The sequence below is a fragment of the Dromaius novaehollandiae genome, chromosome 11, assembly GCF_036370855.1.
Source record: "Dromaius novaehollandiae isolate bDroNov1 chromosome 11, bDroNov1.hap1, whole genome shotgun sequence".
In the NCBI taxonomy this organism is placed as follows: Eukaryota; Metazoa; Chordata; class Aves; order Casuariiformes; family Dromaiidae; genus Dromaius; species Dromaius novaehollandiae.
Window position 1 is genome coordinate 9,580,330 of NC_088108.1, and position 19,679 is coordinate 9,600,008.

Genomic DNA, 19,679 nt, shown 5'->3' on the forward strand with positions numbered 1-19,679 from the left:
TTTAGAATTAAACCTTTTATTTTTGCCATAGAAAGCTCTAAGAACTAATATCAAGTATTTATTAATGAAAAGTAGAACACAACTTTAAAAAGTGTGTCAAGGAAAGACTGTACAAGTATATACATTACAGACCTGGTAAAAATGATCAGTGTTTCACACAGAACTGTTCATAGGTAACAGCTGTAGACTCAATGTTCAATGTGTACAGTTGTCAGCTTTTGCATCTTTTTATATGCTGCATGCCTTAACAGTACAAAATAAATAAGTAATCTGTCAATTTTGTTATCTCAATATCTGTTTCATTTATATACTGGAATGCTGTGGTATGAATCCCAAAAGAAACCATACAGTCAGGATGCAGCCATCATTGATACGTTTTGTAGCAGATCAGGTAATGTTTTCATACGTATATAAATGACTGTTAGCTTTGCTACCAATCTCTGTTGAAATTTTTATTGTTTAGATAATTGCTTTTTTGGACTCAGGCGTCTTATTTTCATTACCCCAAAGCCAATTTCCTAATATTTACATAACAATTATCATTAAGTTAAACTGGAAGTTAAATGTTTATAAAAACAAAAAACAACTATAAGTGCAATAGCCAGAAATCTAAATACAAAAGCTCATGGCCCCATAAAAAGTTTAAAAAGAAGGGATATAACATGTTTCCAACTCAATAAATATTGGAAGTGACATTAAAAAATGCTTTACATGATCTCTGGACTTTGGATATCAAAAATCACTTCCAAGGAAAACTGAAGACCCTGAGACACATGCAAGCACGAGTCTTCTAGCAAAGATAGTTACAAAGCCCTAATTTTCCAGTTTTCCTCCAAAGAGAGACCTTTAGTAGGCACAGTTTAATTTAAGGTTTTAAATATATCAGCAGCAAATATTGATAGCTGTTATTTTTTGTTATTAATGAATGTATATTTTGCAATGTACGCTTAATTCCAGATGTGTCACAATGTCAGTAACAAAATAACCTTGTGTTTTTCAGGACAAAAAGTCCAAGAAGTTTCTATGTAGCACACAGCTAGTTAAGTCAGAGCAACCTGTGCTAATACAGACAATCAATATTCCTTGTGAGGATTATGTTGACTGCCGAAGCGCCATCTCAGACAACAGCCAACCTGTAACATTTGAAAGCATACCCCTTTATATTCAAAGCAGTTTGCAACATGATCTGAAAATAACCATGTATATCATATTCTTTGCCTACAAAAAAGAAGTGCTGAGTATTACATATAGAAGGTAAACAAATTCTCCTCTTGCTCCCATCGTTACAGATACTGATCTCTGGTACCCTTTTTTATAGCTCAAGCTACATTTGAATCATTTACCATTTAAATAGCCTTCTGTCAAGAATACTGGATGTCTAAAACCTTAAGATTGAAGGTCATAGGATTAAGATGTTTACTTAAATCATGAAAAGAGGAGAAAAACCTTTAACTGCAATTTAAGTAATGAAAGGTTACCAATAACTAACTAGTACTATGCACAACAATCTTTCTCAGTCATCTCTAAAACATCTGTGCAATTTTCATATTACCATTTACAAAAATTCAACAAGTCACTAAATCTGAAATGCTAAACTATGACTCCAGTGAACAGCTGTTGGGTTTTTTCTTCATATTTACTATTTCTTGTTCAAGTTGGACTTTTACTAACTATTTTCTAAGTGTCTAAACATGTACCAATTGCAAGAAGAAAAAAGGGGCAATGTAATAAACTGAAAATAGATGTCTCTGCTATGGAAACTGTACAGAAATTATACCATATATTATGGGGAGTGGGGGGTTATTTTTTGATTGTTGGTTTAGTCTCCATGATTGCACCCTCTTTAAATGGGGGGAGAAAAATCCAAATTCCTGTTTCACTTAAAAATCTAGCTAAATAATCATACAAGATCCAGAGTAGTCTCAGTGCTGAGCTGATACAGCACTTCCATTCATTATTTCTCAGTTTTAGGAAGTAAATTTCAAAGCCTTCAGCTAGAAAATGTAGCATAAGGATTATTTTTCAAATTCCAGATTGAAGCATTTCTCCATAAAGAGCAAAAAAGGAATAGCAATTTATTCCAAATTACAGGCATATTTTCCAGCAGTAAGCAAACTTAACATTATTCTCCAAGATTTTAAAATGCAAAATTATCTCCTTCCTAAATGTTCTAAACTTCTTCACTATTAAGCTTATTTTTTTCCCTTTGCAAAAAGAATAAAATATAATGGCCCAGCCACTGGATACTCTCTGCTCACCATACCGCGAAATATAAATAAGGTTTGCTCAAGTTAGTCCAAACTGAATATTTCTTGTTGGCAAGAATATTTGTATGAAGGTAACTGATTCATTCATATTGATTATAAAAGCAGAACTAAGATGCTAGTTCAAAAATATACTACTCCAAACTATTGGAGCAGTTATTTTGGACCCTTGCAGTAAAGCATTGTTCACAGAAACAGCACGAGTTGTGGGATTTCTTAAAAATGGTTCCATATTCAAGAGACTATGGTGAAAAATCTTATTGTTGTCTTGGTTAATGTCTAAACACAGTTAAACATTAAAGTGCTAATGTGAAAGAAAGGGTTTACATAATAAATGTGGGTACAGGAAATACCTCGATTACTTTAGAAGCCTTTTTTTTCTAATTCTTTAGAAGAAACTGTACCTTTTCAAGCTACAAAGCTCCATGTTTTGATCAGCATTAATGTACTAGAAAACACTGCCAGCTCCTTGGAAATGTCTTATTCTGTATTCAAGTAAACTTTCAGATGAATCTCTTCTACAAATTACGTGCAGCTAATCCATCTAAGTATTACCATTTGATGGCTTGGTAGAACAAGTTAACTTATTTTCACTTTAACAATTTGTTTTACAATGATTTTAATGGTTCACTGAAAACAGCTGCAATTTTTCTGTACTGAAGCTTTTTTCCCCCAGCATTTAATGCATTTCAGTAAGACTCTGGTATTACAAACTCAAATTCAGTACTTCCCTCTGATGGATTTTGTTTAAAAATTGCTTCATTTCCTTGCGGAATGAAAATATCATCCCAGGTCATTTGTTTGGCTGGAGGATTAGATGTTGTTCCTTCAGCACCCTCCTTTCCTGTGTCAACGTGATAAACAATTCCATCCTCGTTTATTACAGGTATGCTGCTGGAACGATCAGTAATATATGCATATTGTCTAATCTGCAGAGACCTGCAAGGATGCAAACGATAAAGCTTGGCATCTCCAGAAGGGTCTTGACTATGAACTGATCTTATGTGCGAGGCCATAACTTGATAGTTGATGAAAGATTTGCCACACGTCAAGCACTGGTACCTTCGCTCACCAGTGTGGTGAATTTCATGCTTTGTACGGTATTCTGCCAGAGGGAAAACTTTGTCACAGTATCGACACGGATACTTCTTCTCCCAGGAATGAACGTTAAAATGTCTCCGTAAACTGGTCAGACATACATATGATCTTTTACATACAATACAAATGTAGTAGACCCTTCCATCCACTATGAGCTCGTAATGGTCATCATGCTTTACTTTCATGCGTTTTCTGCTTGGAGAATCATCACCAGATGTTCTAGGCGTTTCATCGAGTTTGGCCTCTCCTTCCTCAGGATCATCCTTCACAGGAATGACTATGTCATATGTATCCTCACCAATATTTGCATAAACCTTACAACCTGTGGATAAGCCTTCTATTTCAGTTGCTGTATCTAAGGTTATGATTTTCTGCCCTTCTGCCACATGTTTTGATGCTATACCTGCATTAAATTCCTTGTTGTTTCCAGTAAGAACATCTGAGATTTTTATTTTGAATTCTCCAGGTTTAGAAGACGGCTCTTGTGAAAACGTAACAACTTGTTTCTTCTGTACACCCGAACCTTCAGAGGGCACTGCCTTGGGTGTAGAAGGTTGCTGAACCAAAGAGTTACTGCTGACTGAACCAGGACTAGAGGAGCTAATGATTTCATCATCATCTTCAACATCTTCCTCATCATCATCAACTGCAGTTGTTTCCATTCCAGTTACAGAATCTTTCTTAGATGGCTGCTGATTCTCCTCAAGCAAATTAATTGTAGGGGGCACATTTGTTTGATGTGAGGAGCTGACACTGGGTGATGAATTAAGTGGAGCCTGGTTTAGCAAAATGATATTGGGAGTCAAATGCTGTGGTGTCGAAGAGACAGGTGACTCGGCACTTGATTGTGTTTGGTTTGGACTTGGTTGATTGGCAGATGAAGTGAGTTTTTGAGTTGCTGTGGTGCTGGTCAGAAGGGGAGAGCCACCACTGCCACACGATTTTTGGTCAGAAACTCCAGCCGGACTTGGGCAAGGCTGGTTCTGGGCTGCAGCAGTGGTATCTTTAGTATATTCTTTTGGGGGAACAATCTCGGAGCAAAAGATGACATCATCATCTTCGTCATCTGAATCACTCACGGTAATTTTTGCAGTCTCATATTGTATGCCATGTAAGGAGAATGATTCTGTTATAACCGGCATCCCACCCGTTACCTCTCGACTCTCTTGCCGTGTTGCAGGTACCTGTGTTTGAGCATCCTTTTGACCTGGGCTAGAAGTTACAGTTTCTGGAGCGCTATCTTTGGCCTCACTTGGCATGCTTTTTCCTTCTGACGGCAGTACACCCAGATCAGCTATGAATTTAACACCCAATAGTTGCCCTGATTTAATCAGTTCATCGAGCAAATCTGATCGAACACGGATTATTTTGGAGCTGTAAATATAGTTAAGAATTTCTGCAAAAATTTCTGCTCTTACAAAGCTCAATTCAACTACTTGCCCAGCCACTGAGAAAAGCTGATGAAAATATGTGCTTGAGGCAGAAAGGATGTTTCTGTGAGCTCGAAATTTCCGGTCCTCTACGATGACAGTAACATCACAAAAAAGTCCGTGGCCACGTTGTTCATTCAAAGACTGAAGGAGCACACTAGAATATTGTGTGTCTGTTGCAGAAATCAATTTCTTGTCCTCCATTCCTACAGAGAGAAAATAAAAGGTATCAAGTTAGTAAAAATACAGATTTACAGTTTAAACTGCATGACAGAATTCCCACCTTTTCAGTTTTGCTCCTTTTATTTTTGAGAAGCAAATCTCAGCCTGAGCTATTATTCATAAGCTTATATGCTACAGCACTCCACATATTCGTTTCTTCTTATTATGTGCCCCTTCATCTTCTGCATGAAGTATGTGCAATTCCAAATACAGCTTCTGTTCTTAACAGCGGAGATAGCCAGGTGAGGAACAGAGGAAAAAAATATAAGTGTAATAACTCAATAGCAAATAAGGTAAAGGTGAAAACAAAGAAGATGTAAGATTTAGGTTGCTTACAATTCCTGTTTTAAAATATTAATAGATTTTTTTAATTGTCAGAATATTCTAGATACAGTTATGATAACAACATCCTGATTACAGATGGGCCAGATAACAAAATGTGTGCACCCATATTTTACCAGTCCCTGAGGTTAATGAAAACACTACTGATATTTCACTTCCTTGCCCGTAAAAAGGAAGGAGAGGAACTTTTTACCCTCCTCCTGTTCCTGCCAGGATACTCTGTCTGCAGCCCAGACAGCGGGGCAGCACGTTACTGAAGGAGAAGTGGAAAGTCAAACCAACCGCCCTGCTGTCACTCCCAGCTCAGCGCCCCAAAACATACGACTGGGCAATGAGAGCTCAGAAGCTCGTCGTTTTACTCGTGAAAGTTTTCTTCGCGTAGCAAACGCCGTGTCGCGCCTGTCCTGACGGGCGGGATGGCAGGCAGGGCCAGACCTCAACAACAAACGTACGGAGACCCAGGCGGCGGCGCCCCCGGGACCGCCGTGCACCGCCGGGGAGACCGAAAGCTCCGCAAGCGGATGTCCCCCGCCCGCAGTCCTGCACGGAAACGGGCGTTTGGGGCCAGGGCGGCCCAGCCGCGGGGCGGCCCGGCCCGATCCGGCGCGGCCCGGCCGTTAAACGGCCGCGGTGCGGCCCCGCCGCGGGCAGCGCCCGGGCCCCGCCGCAGCGCCGCGCTGACAGGCGGCCGTGCCGGCGGCGGCCCCGCGCCCCCGCCCCGGCGCTGACGGGCGGCCCGAGCCGCCGCGCGGCCAGGCCGTGCCGCCACCGCCGCTTCCTGCTCGCGGCGAGGCAGCGGCGCCGCCCCCGCGGGCGGCGGGGAGGGGGGGCCGCCCGCGGCGCGGAGCGCGGCGAGGACCCGCGTTACCTGTGCTCCGGCCGCCGGGACCCGCCGCCCTTCCGCGCACAACGGGCACCGGCCGCCGCCGCCGCTCCCCGGGCTCGGGCGCCGCCCCCGCCGCGCGGCCGCCAGGGGCCGCTGCGCCGCGCTGCCCTCCCCTGCGGGCCGCGGCGCCCCGCCCGAGCGCGCTCGGCGCCCTTCGGCTGCGCGACCCGAACGGCCTCGGCAACCTCCGGCCGCGCTCGGGCCGCCGCCGCCGCCGGGCGGAGCGGGGCGGGGCGGGGTGGCAGGGAGGGGCGGGGCCTGCCCCGCCCCGCCCCGCCCCGCCCGCAGCCTCGGCCTTGCCGGGCGCGTTCCCGCAGCCACCGGCCGGCTCCCGGCTGGCCCGGGCTCCGCTTGCCCCGACGCAGCCGCGTCCGGCTCCCACGTTAACGCGGCGCGGCTTCCCGCCGAGCCCGGCTTCGCGCCCAGGGGCCCGCTGGCCAACGTGCGCTGCCGTGCCGCGGCAGTAACGGCCGCCGCGCTGAGGTAACGGTCGCCGCGGGCCCCTCGGCTGTTGGCGCCTTCCCGCGATCTCCCTGCTGATGCTCCCAGGCAAAACGAAGGCCGGGTCACAGGTGCCAAGGTGCTTGAGGCCGCTCTGCGTGCGCTGAAATGGGAGGGCGAGGGGAGAGGGAGCTCGGCGCCCACCAGCACCAGCCCTGAGCCCGCCAGGTGCGGCCCTGCCACAGCGTTGCCGCCCCGGCTCTGCCGAGGCTTGGCGCAGCCGAGGGCCGAGCGAGGCGGGAGGAGCACTCAGGCCTCACTCCGCCCTTAGCTCTGTTAGGACAGGAGGGCTTCCTGCCCATCTCCTAAACATCCCGCTCCTGCTGCCCCAGACGAACCCCGGGTAAGTCCCCCAGCATCTGCCTCGTGTCTGACCGTTTTGGCTGAGGCGGCTGAGGCGCGCGCGCTCGCATCTGCCCTGCAGGGCTGTCACTTCCTGCCCGGGGCAGAGACCAGCGTGGCACTGCACCACCAGCCCCCGACACAGCTTGCGCCTCCACCCAAGAGCGAGGAAATCTCGTATAATCTACACTTGAACACCCACGCTCGCCTGCTCTGCAGGATCATTTATTTTGTATTATTTGCATCACAGCGGCACGTGTTAGACCGCACTCTGCTAGGAACTGTATGAACGTAAGTACTTTGACAAAATGCGGTGCTCAGCATGTTTGAGTTCTGGTCATCAAAGTGACATATATGCAACGCAGTCTCTCTGAAACTGTCACTGTTCATGAACACTCAAAGAGCAGCAACATCATACATTTTTTTTCTATCTTTGGTTACTGATCCGTGCTTCTTTTCTTTAGATTTTGTGAATTTGAATCACAGAGATTCTTGCTTCTCTTAAGGCTGAAAATACTCACTAAGACCAAATGTCCTTCTATCAAGTTCAACCAAAAACATCAGCAGGCCACCACAGACACTGGCACAAATGACTGCAGCTCCCTTACTGCATGTATCAGCAATAAAATGGTCCTGCCTAGCTTTTAGAGCCTCTCTAGCAAGAAAATCACCTGCAATGCTCCCTGTATTTGTACAGCTGGTAGCAGAAGAGGCTCTTTGAAGAGAGCTCTCAGATCTGAAATGTGACAGAGCTGATTTCTGTTTATTTATAGGCTCCTTCTGAGGATTGAATGAGGAAGAGTAAATAATAGAAAAGGATGATCAGGGAAAATAGCCTTTTTTTCCTTCTATGACCTTTCAAGTGAATTGTCCCCTTTGATATAGCTTTTTTTAGCAATTTTTACATAGGAGCTTATCTTAAATCAAAATAATACTATAATTGTTTTAATTCTTAACATATTATCTGCTGTTCTTTTTTCTTCCTCCAAAAATGTCCGATGGTTGAAATTAGACCATTTCTTTGCCTTTCACACTTCTGCTTTAAGGAATTTCCTTCTCCTCACTGCCTGTCTCATTCCTGAAAACTAACAGGAAATGCTACAGATAAAGATGAGCACTGGTTTGGAAAGAGTCCTACTTCTGAAGCATCATCAGCTCTCGAAAATCAGGTTCAGACTGCTCTACCTTAGGCACAAAATTGTTGGCCAAATTAAAAGATGTTGGCCTAGCTGTGAGAGCTGCACCATCTCCTTGACTTTTTCCTTTTTGCTGAAGCTTCTTGCTATGGCAGCTTCATATTCCAGGTATAAAATCGGAACATCACTGTCACCTTGCTATGATCAGGACAGAGTTAATGCTCTGACTAACTTGAAAAATTTTAGTGAAGCTGCCACTCATTCCTTCTTCACCTGACTGCAGAATTTCAATGTATTTTTTGTCTGGCCTGTACCTTTTAATTTTGTTTTTTTCCCTCTTTTATTTTTAGTTAGGCCTAGAAAGTGGGGATTTGGTTCATATGAAAACTCATACAGTGAGTAATTAAAAGAACCATTGGCTCTGAGATAGTGATAAGAAAGCAGGCTAGAATATAGAACTAAGCCTGGTGTTCTTGGAAATGAAAAACTAAATAAAAGATACAACAGGAACTTTTATTTTGATGCACAGAAGTGACTCAAGGAAACTCTGGGATAGAGGCTCTGAAAATGTAAAGTAAACATTTAAAGAAGCAGTGTGTAAGTTTTCGTGGGGAGAAGACAAAAAAAGTGACTCAGCAACAAGTTTACAGTTAAGCAATTTGAAGAGTTCTTTCCTTTTTTTTGAAAAAAGGCACTTTATGGGAACAGAAAATTCTTTTAAAGACTTTACAGACCTGAGAGAGGAAGAAATGTTCCCAGTCATGAAAAATGTATTTTATTTTAAAATGAATAAAGTTTATTAAATAGGCAAATTTCCATTTAGGAAAGGGGCCCTCAGTAACAATCAAAACTCAACAGTTATTTTGCCTAAAAATACTTGTAGGTACAGAAATATTATTTGATAGTGGAATGCTTAAAACACCACTGCTTCTGAAGGACTCTCAAATATTAATTTCCACCATTCATGCCTTGAAGTATTTTCAGACAGTATTTTTCTTGTCAGTCCCATTACATAAATCGTGATATAACTGAATTTAAATGCCAGAGAAGCTTTTTTTGACATTCGTAGTTGATATGGATGCTGTGTATGTACGGGTTGTATAACTTGTGAATAAAAGTGCTTCGAAGCACTTCACAGAATTAACTAAGGAAGGCTCAGAAAGCTCCTGAAAGGCAGGCGCTGCAGCCGGGGTTTGCCGACGCCGAGGCTGGGGCGCAGAGGGAGCGGCCGGGCTGCCTCGGCGCACCCCGCGGCGGACGGCCAGCCGCGCTGAGGCGGCAGTGCCGGGGCCTCCGCCGCCCCCGGCCCGCCCGTGTCCCAGCCGGGGCCGGGCTGCGGCAGCCCAGGGAGCCCCCGCGCCCGCATCCTGCGCCCTGCCGCTCTCCACGTGCCCGGGCCTTCGCCCCGGCTCCCAGCACCGCTGTGGCAGCCCAGAGCTGAGCTGCCTCGGGGCCAAATCTGTGGTCTGTGCACGCTGCTGGGTGCAAGCGCGCTCGGGGGGGTCTCAGGGGGGCTGGGCACTCTCCGTGCCCCCAGGGCTCTCCAGGGCTGCACTGACTCAACGCGTGGTTGGTCCCTCCACTACACATCCAGCCCAGCAGCTTCCGTCTGTCCCCTCGGGTGGTGACGTGACCTCATGTAAGCAGTGCCAGGAGTACGTACAAGGAGCTACGCCTCGGGAACAGCCCGGGTCTCGGGTGCCTCTCGGCCGGGCGGCTCGGGGCGACAGTCACTGAACCTTAATGCATGCAGTACAGGTTCAGCTGGCAGAGGTACAGCCGCTGCAGACTTCCATCTGTCTCATTCAAATGACCCTACTGCCGACCAAGGCAACACCCTTTTAGAAGATAGCCTTATCTAATTTAATTAGGGATTAGCAACGAACTCCGTCAAGCAGCGCTCCCTGCTATTGCAAATATTAACCAGCCCCCACTACAGAGACACCAGGCTGTCTTCAGACAGACACAGGGCGCAGTAACACCGTATGCATATGCAAACCTCTGGTGACATCTTCTCTGTGCCGTTCTGCACGTGGCTACATGCACCCAAGCTAATTCACAATTTAAATAGACTTCCTGCCACTTACAGATGTGTCTGTGCTGGGTACGATAGCTTTGGGAACTGAAATACGGTTCGTTTTTGAAAAAAAGCCTGACATCCTCGCACATCTTTTCTGAAGCACGTAAAAAAGCCCAGGCTGCCCAGGGCGGCTCCGCCGTCCGAGCTGCCCCCGTACGCTCAGCTGGCCAGAGCCGAGCAGCGGTACGCGGCGCTTCCCTAGGCAAAGCGGAAACTTGTTTCCTCAGCGGGGGGATTTTTTTAAGAAAGCGCTGGAAGGTGCTCAGGCACGGCACCGCGAGGGGGAAGGAGGCTCCCAGGTGTGCGCTCTTAATACAGGAACTGTAACGTGCGGATAGCCTTCCCCCCAAGGACTGTTATTGCGGGCGCTCCTAACTCGCTGCTGCCGCGACCAAGAGCAAACCCCGGGTGTCGCCGGCGGGGAACTTCTGAATTGGCAGGGGCGGAGGGCGGAGGTGGCAGCGGGGGCCGGGGCCGGGGCGGCGCCGTGAGCTGTCCGCCGGGCAGTGCTGCTGCCGGCCGCCCTGGACAGCTCCCGGCCCCGCCGCCCGCGCCGGGCTCCCCGCGTCGCCCGCGGAGCGCAGCGGGGCCGCCCGGACCCCCCCGCCGCCCCCCGGGCGCGGCCGCCGCCCGCCGCCCCCCTCGGGCGTGTGGCCGCGGCCCCCGCGCGGCGCCGTTACCTGGCACCGCCTCCGCCCGCTCCTCCATGCCGCCGGGGCGGCCCGCGGCGACGCGAACCGGCCGCGCCGCCGGCAGCGCACCGGGGCCGGCGCCGGGAACCCGCCGCCGCGGCGCCTTGTTGCCACCCGGGCGGGCTGGCGCGGGGCGCTGCGCTGCGCTGCGCCGCCGGTGCTGCCGCTTCCGCTGCGGCCGGACGGCGTCGGCCGGGGCACGCGGCCCTCGCCCCGCCCCGCCCCGCCCCGCCCCGCCCCGCCGGCCCCGCCCGCGAGGCGGCGCCGGAAGCGGCCGGAGCCCCAGCGCGCCGACATGGCGCCGGTGTCGCGCTCCCGCAGCCCGCCCGAGTCGCCGGCGTCCCGGCGCCGCCGCAGCGGCAGCCGCGGCTCCTCCGCCAGCCCGTCGCTGCCGCGGGCGAGCCGGGCGCCGCGGGCCGCCAGCCCCGAGCGGCGCGGCCGCCGGTCCCGCTCCCGCGAGCGCGGCGGCGGCCCCAGGCGCTCGGGCCCGCGGCGGAGCCGCAGCTGGTCCCGCTCCCGCGAGCGCAGCCCCGGCGGGCCGCGCGCCGCCGCGCACCACGGCCACCACCACCACCACCACGGCGGCAAGGCCTGGCCCGACTACTACGAGAAGGAGAAGGAGGAGGTCCTGCGGCAGAGGCGAGCGCCCGCGCCCCGCGCCCCGCGCCCCGGCGGGGTCCCGCCGCCCCCGGCCGCGCAGCCCCGCCGCGCTCTGCCCCCGCTCGGCCGCGGCGGGGGTGGCCAGCGCTGCTCGCCGGGCGCCGGGCCTCACTCAGCGCGGCTGTTTTCCTTTGCAGGAGGCTGAACGAGAGGGAGCGAATCGGAGAGCTCGGGGCGCCCGAAGTCTGGGGGCTTTCGCCAAAGGTTCCCGACCCCGAGTAAGGGCTGGGCGTTGTTCTGCCCCTCCTGCGGTACCGGCTGCGTGCCGTGCTGAGTTAGCTTGCAAAGCTCTGCCGGCCCTGCACTGCTCTTCTCCCCCATTCATGTTGTGTCAGAAGTTCCTTTCTGAACTGACAGAACCAGATCATGGCTTTTTCCAAATAACGCCCACATACCGACTATATGAGACCTCTGCATATTGTTGATCAGGCAAACTCCCCTTTGTGCTGTGGTTCTCAAAGCAGTTCTCATGCTACAGACTGGCTGTTTAATGGTTTCGTTCACTGCAAGTATCATCTCAAAATCTGCAAGCGTGCATTTGGTCAGTGGTGTATATCTGATCTTGAATTACTAAATATTACAAAATAGGTTTTTGACTAATAAACTTCTTATTTTTACTCAGTTCTGATGAACATACTCCCGTAGAAGATGAAGAGGCAAAATCTAAGAGTAGTTCTTCGGATTCCAGCTCAGAAGGTATTTTGTTTTGCCTATACAACTTGTTTCAAAACTTGGAGGTTACCTGAGACTACTGTCTGCTGCTATGGATTGCAGGAGATTGACTGACTTTGTTAGGATGAAGTGAGTGTGATGGGCTCCAGTTCAAATAGTAAGATCCTGAAATATGTATATGGAGCTAGATAGTCTTCACCTGTTCTCTAAAAATGTCTTTTGAAAACATTCTAGAAGAGAAAAAGAAGAGGAAGAAGAAAAGAAAGAAGAAAAAGCAAAAGGCATCCAAAAGAAAACGCAGAAAACATTCTGAGGACAGCGACAGTGAGTCGGAGTCAGACTCCAGCGGTAAGAAAAGACAGTTTCCATTGGTCTGCGTGGTCCGAGAGCTCTCCTTGTGCTCCTCACAGCGCAAAGCAAAGCTTCCAGCTCCTGGTGCCCTGAAACTACGGAGCTGCCCCATCAGCCATACGCACTGTTCTTTCACTGTCTTACTGGGTTTGCAATGGTTTTTCTTGATGAGTGCTTGCGCTCTTACATCAGGAAGCAGGATCTCTGAATTTAACATCTGTTAGTATCTCATGCCAGATGGCTCATGAGTATATCAAACAATAATGCAACTATCTTTCTATTAATATTTTCTTCATAATATTTGATACCGAAGCAAGTTATGTTTGAGAACCTCGATACTAAAGCATTCTGGTGGAGGCAATTTTTATTTATTCACAATGCAATAAATCAGTGGGGGGTTTTTTAGTTCAGATCAGTCATCTTTTTAGTGATTTATACTTTTTATTTTTCAGAAGAAGATAAAAAGAAAAGCAAAAAGAAGAAAAAGAAGCACAGAAAGTAAGTCTCTAAAATGTTATGTATAATTGTACCTGCTTTTCACTAGAGGGCAACACCACTCTCTTAGCAGGCAGCGAGGAAGACTGCACACTCCTGTAGTTAAGACTGAGTACTATCAAACAATCTTGATGTGGCGTATCAGCTTTAAATGTACAGAACCCTGGATCAAAGAGGACTCGGGGGAAACGTGGGGAGCCTGCTTCTAACACTACATGGCAAGCATAACAGTGGATTTATTATTTTTGTTTTGCCATAAGATATTTCCTATCAAAGAACAGCAACCTGTATCTGTATAATCAATCCTTCCCTAGGTGAGATTTGCCTTGAGAAACTAATCGGCTGAGCTTGATTCCTAATGCTTTCATTCCTCTTAAATTTTTGTGAGCAGCATGTCTGTCTTTGGCTTTATCACAGAAAGAAGTATAAGAAAAAGAAAAATAAAAAGAGCAGGAAGGAATCCAGTGATTCAAGTAGTGAGGATTCTGACGATGAAACATTTCAAGGAGAAGATCTGTGGATTGAGAGATCAAGTAGGTTCACATGACTTTAGAACTTGGATTAAAAGTCCTTGGTGCTGTTTTCATTAATTTATTTGCTAGGTGTCACTGACCTGCGTAACTAATCTGATAACAAAGAATAATGGGCACAGTATTAATCTTCCTCACTGTTTGGTTGTTGCAGAAAATACAGAAGCTGATAGCCTCATTGGACCAGAAGCTCCCAAAACACATGCGTCTCAAGATGACAGACCTCTTAAGTGAGTAGCCAGCTCTGATAATACTTAGGTCAAATCAGGTAGATCAACCATGAAGATTTCTGTCCAAAGGGACATGTCGTAATAATATGACATGTATCATAAAGAGAGAGATGCTGTCCCAGAAACATAAGGACTGAAGTGGTAGCGATACTAGTCTTTACCTTGACCTGAATTCAGGTAGAATAGTCTGTTTTATGCTTTTTAGCCTTGATTCCTAGATAAATTAGTTGTTCTTTTCTTCAATAGGGTACCCGTGATACACTTTATTCTAATGCTCTCCATATTGTGACTTTATGCAGCCTTCATTACTGTTAATAAGTTTGATCAAACCAGTAATTTAAGCTGTTGTTGCTAGGGGTTGCCATAGAGAAGAAACATGCTAGTATGTGGGAAAGAATTGGGAAATGCTTAAAAATGTGGCTGTAGTAAGTGGTGAACAGGGAAGCTAGATGCTTTAGCTCAGGCTTTCTCTCTCTACTTGAGATTGATTAAAATCCCTGCTTTTTTAAAGCTATGGACACGCCCTGCTGCCTGGTGAAGGTGCAGCAATGGCAGAGTATGTAAAAGCAGGAAAACGTATACCCCGGAGAGGTGAAATCGGCTTGACCAGTGAAGAGATTGCATCGTTCGAGAGCTCTGGCTATGTAATGAGTGGTAGCAGGTATGTTTTTGATAATGATAATGGTTCAGTGAAGTTTCCAAGAGCTGCTTCCTCTGTTGGGCAGTGGAAAAACTGCTTCCAAGCTCTAGTTGAAACTACAGAGAAAAAGGTGGTCTGGGTGTTTGCAATAATCTGTTTTAAACTACCTATCGCTACAGATATATGGTGAGTTTGTTAAGGTATTTTCTCCTCAAGAGTAAAAAAATAAACTAAAAAAATATTCGGCTAACCCACTTCTAATTATGTTGTATTTGCAAAGAAATGATGCTCAAGTCAGATGGCTCAAAGCCTGTGTCTTTGGACAGCAGTGGTGACGTGCTGGCTCTTCAATGAGACAAATCAAAATGCCGGAGGTTGCCCATGCTTTTTCCATGAAACTCCAGTACAGCTGGAGTTTCACTTATGTTTTGGAGAGCCAAAAGCTGGCACCTTGGGGGCAGAAGGAGCTGCCTCTTGAGTGCCTGAGGGCAGACAACTCAGAAATCAGCTTCTAACTGCCATGCTCCTTCCTGAGGAGTCTTATGGGCAGCATGGATTCTCTTGTCTATCTATCTTCCTTATTTATAAGCTGAAAACATTCGGGTCAGTTGATGGATTGACGCAGAGGGGCCCTTGCATCCCTCTGCCCTTGCTGAGGAACGCAATGTTCTCCTCCACAGACATCGCCGAATGGAAGCTGTGCGTCTGCGTAAAGAGAACCAGATTTACAGCGCAGATGAAAAGAGAGCTCTGGCATCCTTCAACCAGGAGGAGAGAAGGAAACGAGAGAATAAGATCCTTGCAAGCTTCCGAGAGATGGTCTACAGGAAGACTAAGGGCAAAGATGACAAATAATTATTTTTTGAATGATACAGCATGGATTCTAGCAAGCAGCAGCTAACCTGTTCCAGTAATGATTTGAAAATAGCTGCAAGTGCTGCAGTGCCTTTCACCCAATGGGGCCAAGCCTCAGGAATGGATTACTTGTAGGAAGGAAACACAGTTATCTTTATCAGATTTTCTTGGATGATTTGTTCACCATCTGCAGAGAATCCCTGTAAACTGAAAGGCTACGAGGCTCAGGAACAGGCAGGGAAGGTTTAAGGTGGCAATGCTCTGTATTTGCTTTGAATTGGACAGGCAGAAGGATGCCCTGGGAGGGTTTCGTTACCTGCTGCTGATACTGATAAGTGCTGTTTTCCATTTATTTTGGCGAATGAGAATAGACTGGCCATCAGAAACAAGCTACTAGTAATAGTAGTAAAAATTAAGGAATTCCTGTATAGGATCTAAGACTGTCCACTTATGTATTTTTTTCATAAGTCCTTTACAGTTTTTTTCTCAAAACAGCTGAGTTCCTTTTGTGGTTCAAACTACACTTGTAAATAGAAATGAGTTTGTAATTTAATACAGACTGGCTTCAGTTACTTTAAAGCAAGCAGACTGCAACTGGGGTATAAAATGACAGTACTAATAGCAGGGTCTGATCTAGAATCTACCAAAGCCCATGGCGAAGAGCGAAGTTGCTTGCTTCTTTTTCTACTATGTTATACATAGGTATCGGAGTGGTGGGCTGCAGTGATTGGAACCCCTGGATGTATGCAGGTGGTAACAAGGATGTATCAATTTATTTTAATTTTGTTATTTTGCTTGTGGAAGTGCTCTAGATTAAAACCTCGTTTTAACTCTTGTAGTACTTTAATTTGGTCTGTTTCAGTAGTATTACACAGCTTCTTTTAGACTCTGTACCCAGAGGCCTACTCCAGTGAATGCTTATGTGGCTGTTACCTTTGAGTCAACTGCATATTTTCAAGAAGCAGCCCCCTTTGACTTAAAATACTTAAAAAAAAAAAAAAAAAAAAAAAAGTTTTTTTTTATTGATTATTTCCCCCCCCCCAAAATCTCAGTGTTGTAATTTTAGCAGCAGAGACATCTTTTATGTTTGTATTTAAAAAAAAAAAAAAAACAAATCTGATGTTTGCCCTGGAGTTCTGCCAACCTGTCTCTGACAAATAGTGAGTGCAGCCCAGCTGCCTCTTCATGTTTACACTCTCTAGAACCTGGTGCTGTCCTGTCTCACCCAACCATACCTGCAAGGAGCTGCCATGTAAAACCAGCTGCCAGGTCAGGCCTTAGTTGATTTTGTTAATTTTCCACAGATTAATGCTTGTTATGTATCCATGCAGCTAGAAAAACTCCTTAGGAAGCAAGGGCCATTCTTTTTTTGTTATTTTTTATTATGTGTATTTGATTCTTCATAAAATACTGACAGACATCGCACTGGTGACAGTGAGTTGGAGCTGTTCGTTAGGAAGTAAGGCTTTCCATGAGGGTGATTTTATTTTCAATGATGTCTTTAAGCCACTTTTCTCTAAATCGACACTGTCCTGGCCTGGAGGAGGGAGTAATAATAGGGTAAATGGCAAGAACAATATTGAATTCAAGTTTGGCCAGCTGAAAGCTGGCTTTTATTCACAAGATATGCATATCTGCTGGAAAAATAATGCCTTCTAGACCTGCATAAATCCATTGCAAATTCATTATGTGGAAGGCAGGTGCTCGTGGGATGGCTGTCAATGCCATGGTTGGAGGAAGGCTGGTAATAGCAGGTTTTGCTTAGCAAGATTTTGGTAATTACCTCTGTCATAAACGTTTTATTTACATCAAGCTCCCTGTTTGTTTTGGCACGGGGAAGCTTGCTAGAACTCCTGAGTCGTGTCAGTGATGGAATAGTATTAACGCGTACCTGTGAATCAGCCTGCTCGATTCCAGTACAAAGAATACCTCCACGGGCAAGGTCTGCAAGAGAAGAGGGACAGGGCAGAGTTTACACACTGAACTACAGGACCTCAGAAAGCAGACATCTTAATTTGGTGAGAGCTACTATCCACTTCTTAAGAAACTATCTGTTTACTTGTGCAACACTTCTGATACAGGTTAGAATAGTTTTGTTTTAAAGCATCTGTGAATATTCTGATGTGAAGGGGATGCTACAACCTTAACAGTTTGTGCTAGGGTGTGATTTATGACCAGTGGCTGTGGTCTGTGGGCTGCTACTCAGGGATCCATAGCCAGTAAGTAGAAAAACTAAGGTTCAGTATGACCAAGTGTAAGTTCTGGAGGAAGAAAAAAATTGCTACTCTTTTACAATTTTTATTTTCCCCTTGAGCTCCAAAATATTGTTGCACAGATGAATAGTGGAACTCTGGATGCATAGACTGTATGACTAATTAAATGATTTCAGTAGCAAGTGTGGTAGAAACTTAGGCAGAAAGTAAACAGGAGGGAATATCTGTAGAATAGTATGTCTTGTGCATTAGTATTCCCAGGCTTTTCTGGAGCATAATGCTATGTATGCTTTGTAATAGAGGCAAAGATTTGCATTACGATCTTGACGATAAAATCTGTCCCTTTGGAGTGTAGTTACTAACTTCACTAACTCTCAGAATGCCAACTGTTATGGGCTACAATTGTTTAAATTATTGCTTTCTGTCATTCAAGGTAAGCGAAATAGGAGTGTTACTGTTGTACTTTGAAGGATTGCTGTGTGCTATTTCTGAATACTTACAGCTGGTTTGATTTTGGAGATCTCTATAATGAAATAGACGCTTGCCGTGGCTCGTGGGATGGGTTTTCTGCGTGTTGGGACGCTCCAGCACACTCTGTAATGGTACCTCTTGCTATACTTCAGCTCCTCTTCCTGGAGAAACTCCGACCAGTGAAGCCAGCTCTCATGAAACTCCCATGTCTGCTGAGCACACATCACACTGTAAGATTCCCTCTGTCTAGCAGAGAGCACTTAAGGGAGATGCTAAAAACAGTTTGAGTTGCTCTCACTTAATTTTTTGTACTAATCAACAGTGAGAGGGTGCAATCTAACTGCAATTTTCAAAAGGTTCATATAGCTGCAATGAAATGAGTGGATGGAACCGTCACTCACAGAAATGTATTCTTCAATCTGCTGCTTTCCTCTCTCCACTGTGAAGTTCTTGCATGTGGTCCACTGAATATTCTTGATGACATATTCAGTTTCTGAAAACAGATAAAATGCTGAAAAAGCCATCTGGGAAGGCTCTGACAGATGCCAAGACACTGCAAATAAAGCAAGCTCACTACCTTTCCCTTTTTTTTGCAAATCTAGAAGATGTTGTTTTGCACTGCTTATCACATTTGCAATGACACTGCGTGCTTTTTCTTCCATGGCAGCATCTTCCTCTCCCTTGTCCATTGTCTTCAACTTTAGAAAGAGAAATACACAAACTGGCTGAGAGAGGGTTGCTCTTCAGAGCTGGGGGAGGGAGGGACGTGTGGTAGTTTTGATCCTTCCCACAACTTTGGGCAGATCTGGAAGGGGATACCGAAACAGCCTGACCAGCAACGGGCCCATCTCCATCTGCTGCTCCCTTGGTAGATCTGATCTGAGCAGTCTTGCAGCTGCAGAAGACGGTTAGCGCGCTGTGATAAAGGCCCTTCTCGGGAAGCGGCCTCGGGGGCATACGCCGATGGTCGCGGGCAGGAGTCTGGTGACGAGGGTGGCTGGCGTGATCCCGGGGCGCCGTGTCAGGGCCCCGGCAGCGCCACGGCGTTTGTCCTTCCCTACCTGTCTGTGCGGGCGTCCCGCTGTCCTGCCGGCACCTTGCCCGGGCAGGCGCTCCGCCGCCCTTTCCCAGTGCCGCAGGGCGTGTTTGTGCTGGCGCCGCCGTGGCAACCCGGCTGCCGGGCAAGGGGGAGCGTTGACGCAGGGCGTGCGGCCTCCGCGCTCTGCGGCCTTCCTGTGACTTGGGCATCCCAGCCAGTGCAGCCCCCACGGCCAGAGCCCCTGGGCGGGTTCCTTCTCGGCAGGGATAGGCTCACAGAGGGGAAGTGGATACGAACAGCAGAGCAGAGGCAGGATCCTGCCTGATTTTCTGATTATAACATCTGAGTAATTTGGGAACTAGCGTTTGGCTCTGTTCTCTGCAAAACGCAGACTCAGTCCTACCTGTTGCAGAGGCACTGTAAGCTCTGAACAGCGGTGCTTGGGACGCACAGCCCTGCAGAGGGCACATCTAGGGAAAGGACTGCTGACGCTAACTGAAAGAGACCAGAGACGTTTTAGCAGTGTGCTG

At 47.1% G+C, this 19,679-nt stretch overlaps 3 protein-coding genes across 5 annotated transcripts; 1 reads left to right on the forward strand and 2 right to left on the reverse strand.

The window, feature by feature from the left end:
* On the reverse strand, positions 1 to 11,202 carry ZBTB33 (zinc finger and BTB domain containing 33). Of its 2 annotated transcripts, none has more exons than XM_064518190.1 (2): positions 10,982 to 11,202; positions 1 to 4,998 (listed from the first exon to the last, which is right to left on the reverse strand). In XM_064518190.1, exons 1-2 carry the CDS (start codon positions 11,007 to 11,009, stop codon positions 2,954 to 2,956), a joined length of 2,073 nt encoding a protein of 690 aa, XP_064374260.1. In that variant the 5' UTR covers positions 11,010 to 11,202; the 3' UTR covers positions 1 to 2,953. The 2 variants fall into 2 exon arrangements, with proteins under 2 accessions (XP_064374260.1, XP_064374261.1); XM_064518191.1 differs by lacking the exon at positions 10,982 to 11,202 and adding an exon at positions 6,225 to 6,458.
* A 34-nt stretch (positions 11,203 to 11,236) lies between these two features.
* NKAP (NFKB activating protein) lies at positions 11,237 to 16,273 on the forward strand. 2 transcript variants are annotated; one of them, XM_064518195.1, is made up of 9 exons: positions 11,237 to 11,632; positions 11,791 to 11,871; positions 12,276 to 12,349; positions 12,560 to 12,673; positions 13,129 to 13,174; positions 13,589 to 13,704; positions 13,856 to 13,931; positions 14,443 to 14,592; positions 15,252 to 16,273. In XM_064518195.1, the coding sequence occupies exons 1-9, from the start codon at positions 11,289 to 11,291 to the stop codon at positions 15,424 to 15,426; spliced, it is 1,176 nt and encodes a 391-aa protein (XP_064374265.1). In that variant the 5' UTR covers positions 11,237 to 11,288; the 3' UTR covers positions 15,427 to 16,273. The 2 variants fall into 2 exon arrangements, with proteins under 2 accessions (XP_064374265.1, XP_064374266.1); XM_064518196.1 differs by having other exon boundaries at positions 13,132 to 13,174.
* Positions 16,274 to 16,827: 554 nt separating this feature from the next.
* AKAP14 (A-kinase anchoring protein 14) lies at positions 16,828 to 18,999 on the reverse strand. The gene is made up of 4 exons (XM_064518197.1): positions 18,512 to 18,999; positions 18,140 to 18,319; positions 17,318 to 17,370; positions 16,828 to 16,963 (listed from the first exon to the last, which is right to left on the reverse strand). The coding sequence occupies exons 1-4, from the start codon at positions 18,797 to 18,799 to the stop codon at positions 16,879 to 16,881; spliced, it is 606 nt and encodes a 201-aa protein (XP_064374267.1). The 5' UTR covers positions 18,800 to 18,999; the 3' UTR covers positions 16,828 to 16,878.
* Between the last annotated feature and the right edge of the window lie 680 nt (positions 19,000 to 19,679).

Coding starts and splice junctions, on each gene's coding strand:
- NKAP (XM_064518195.1), top strand. CDS start 11,289: ATGGCGCCGGTGTCGCGCTCCCGCAGCCCGCCCGAGTCGCCGGCGTCC. Junction 13,175..13,588: donor AAGAAAAAGAAGCACAGAAA/GTAAGTCTCTAA, acceptor GCTTTATCACAG/AAAGAAGTATAAGAAAAAGA. Junction 14,593..15,251: donor TATGTAATGAGTGGTAGCAG/GTATGTTTTTGA, acceptor TCTCCTCCACAG/ACATCGCCGAATGGAAGCTG.
- AKAP14 (XM_064518197.1), bottom strand. CDS start 18,799: ATGGACAAGGGAGAGGAAGATGCTGCCATGGAAGAAAAAGCACGCAGT. Junction 17,371..18,139: donor TCTCCAAAATCAAACCAGCT/GTAAGTATTCAG, acceptor CTTCTCTTGCAG/ACCTTGCCCGTGGAGGTATT. Junction 16,964..17,317: donor TCGAGCAGGCTGATTCACAG/GTACGCGTTAAT, acceptor TCCCTCCTCCAG/GCCAGGACAGTGTCGATTTA.
- ZBTB33 (XM_064518190.1), bottom strand. CDS start 11,009: ATGGAGGAGCGGGCGGAGGCGGTGCCAG. Junction 4,999..10,981: donor GCGGGCGGAGGCGGTGCCAG/GTAACGGCGCCG, acceptor TTCTCTCTGTAG/GAATGGAGGACAAGAAATTG.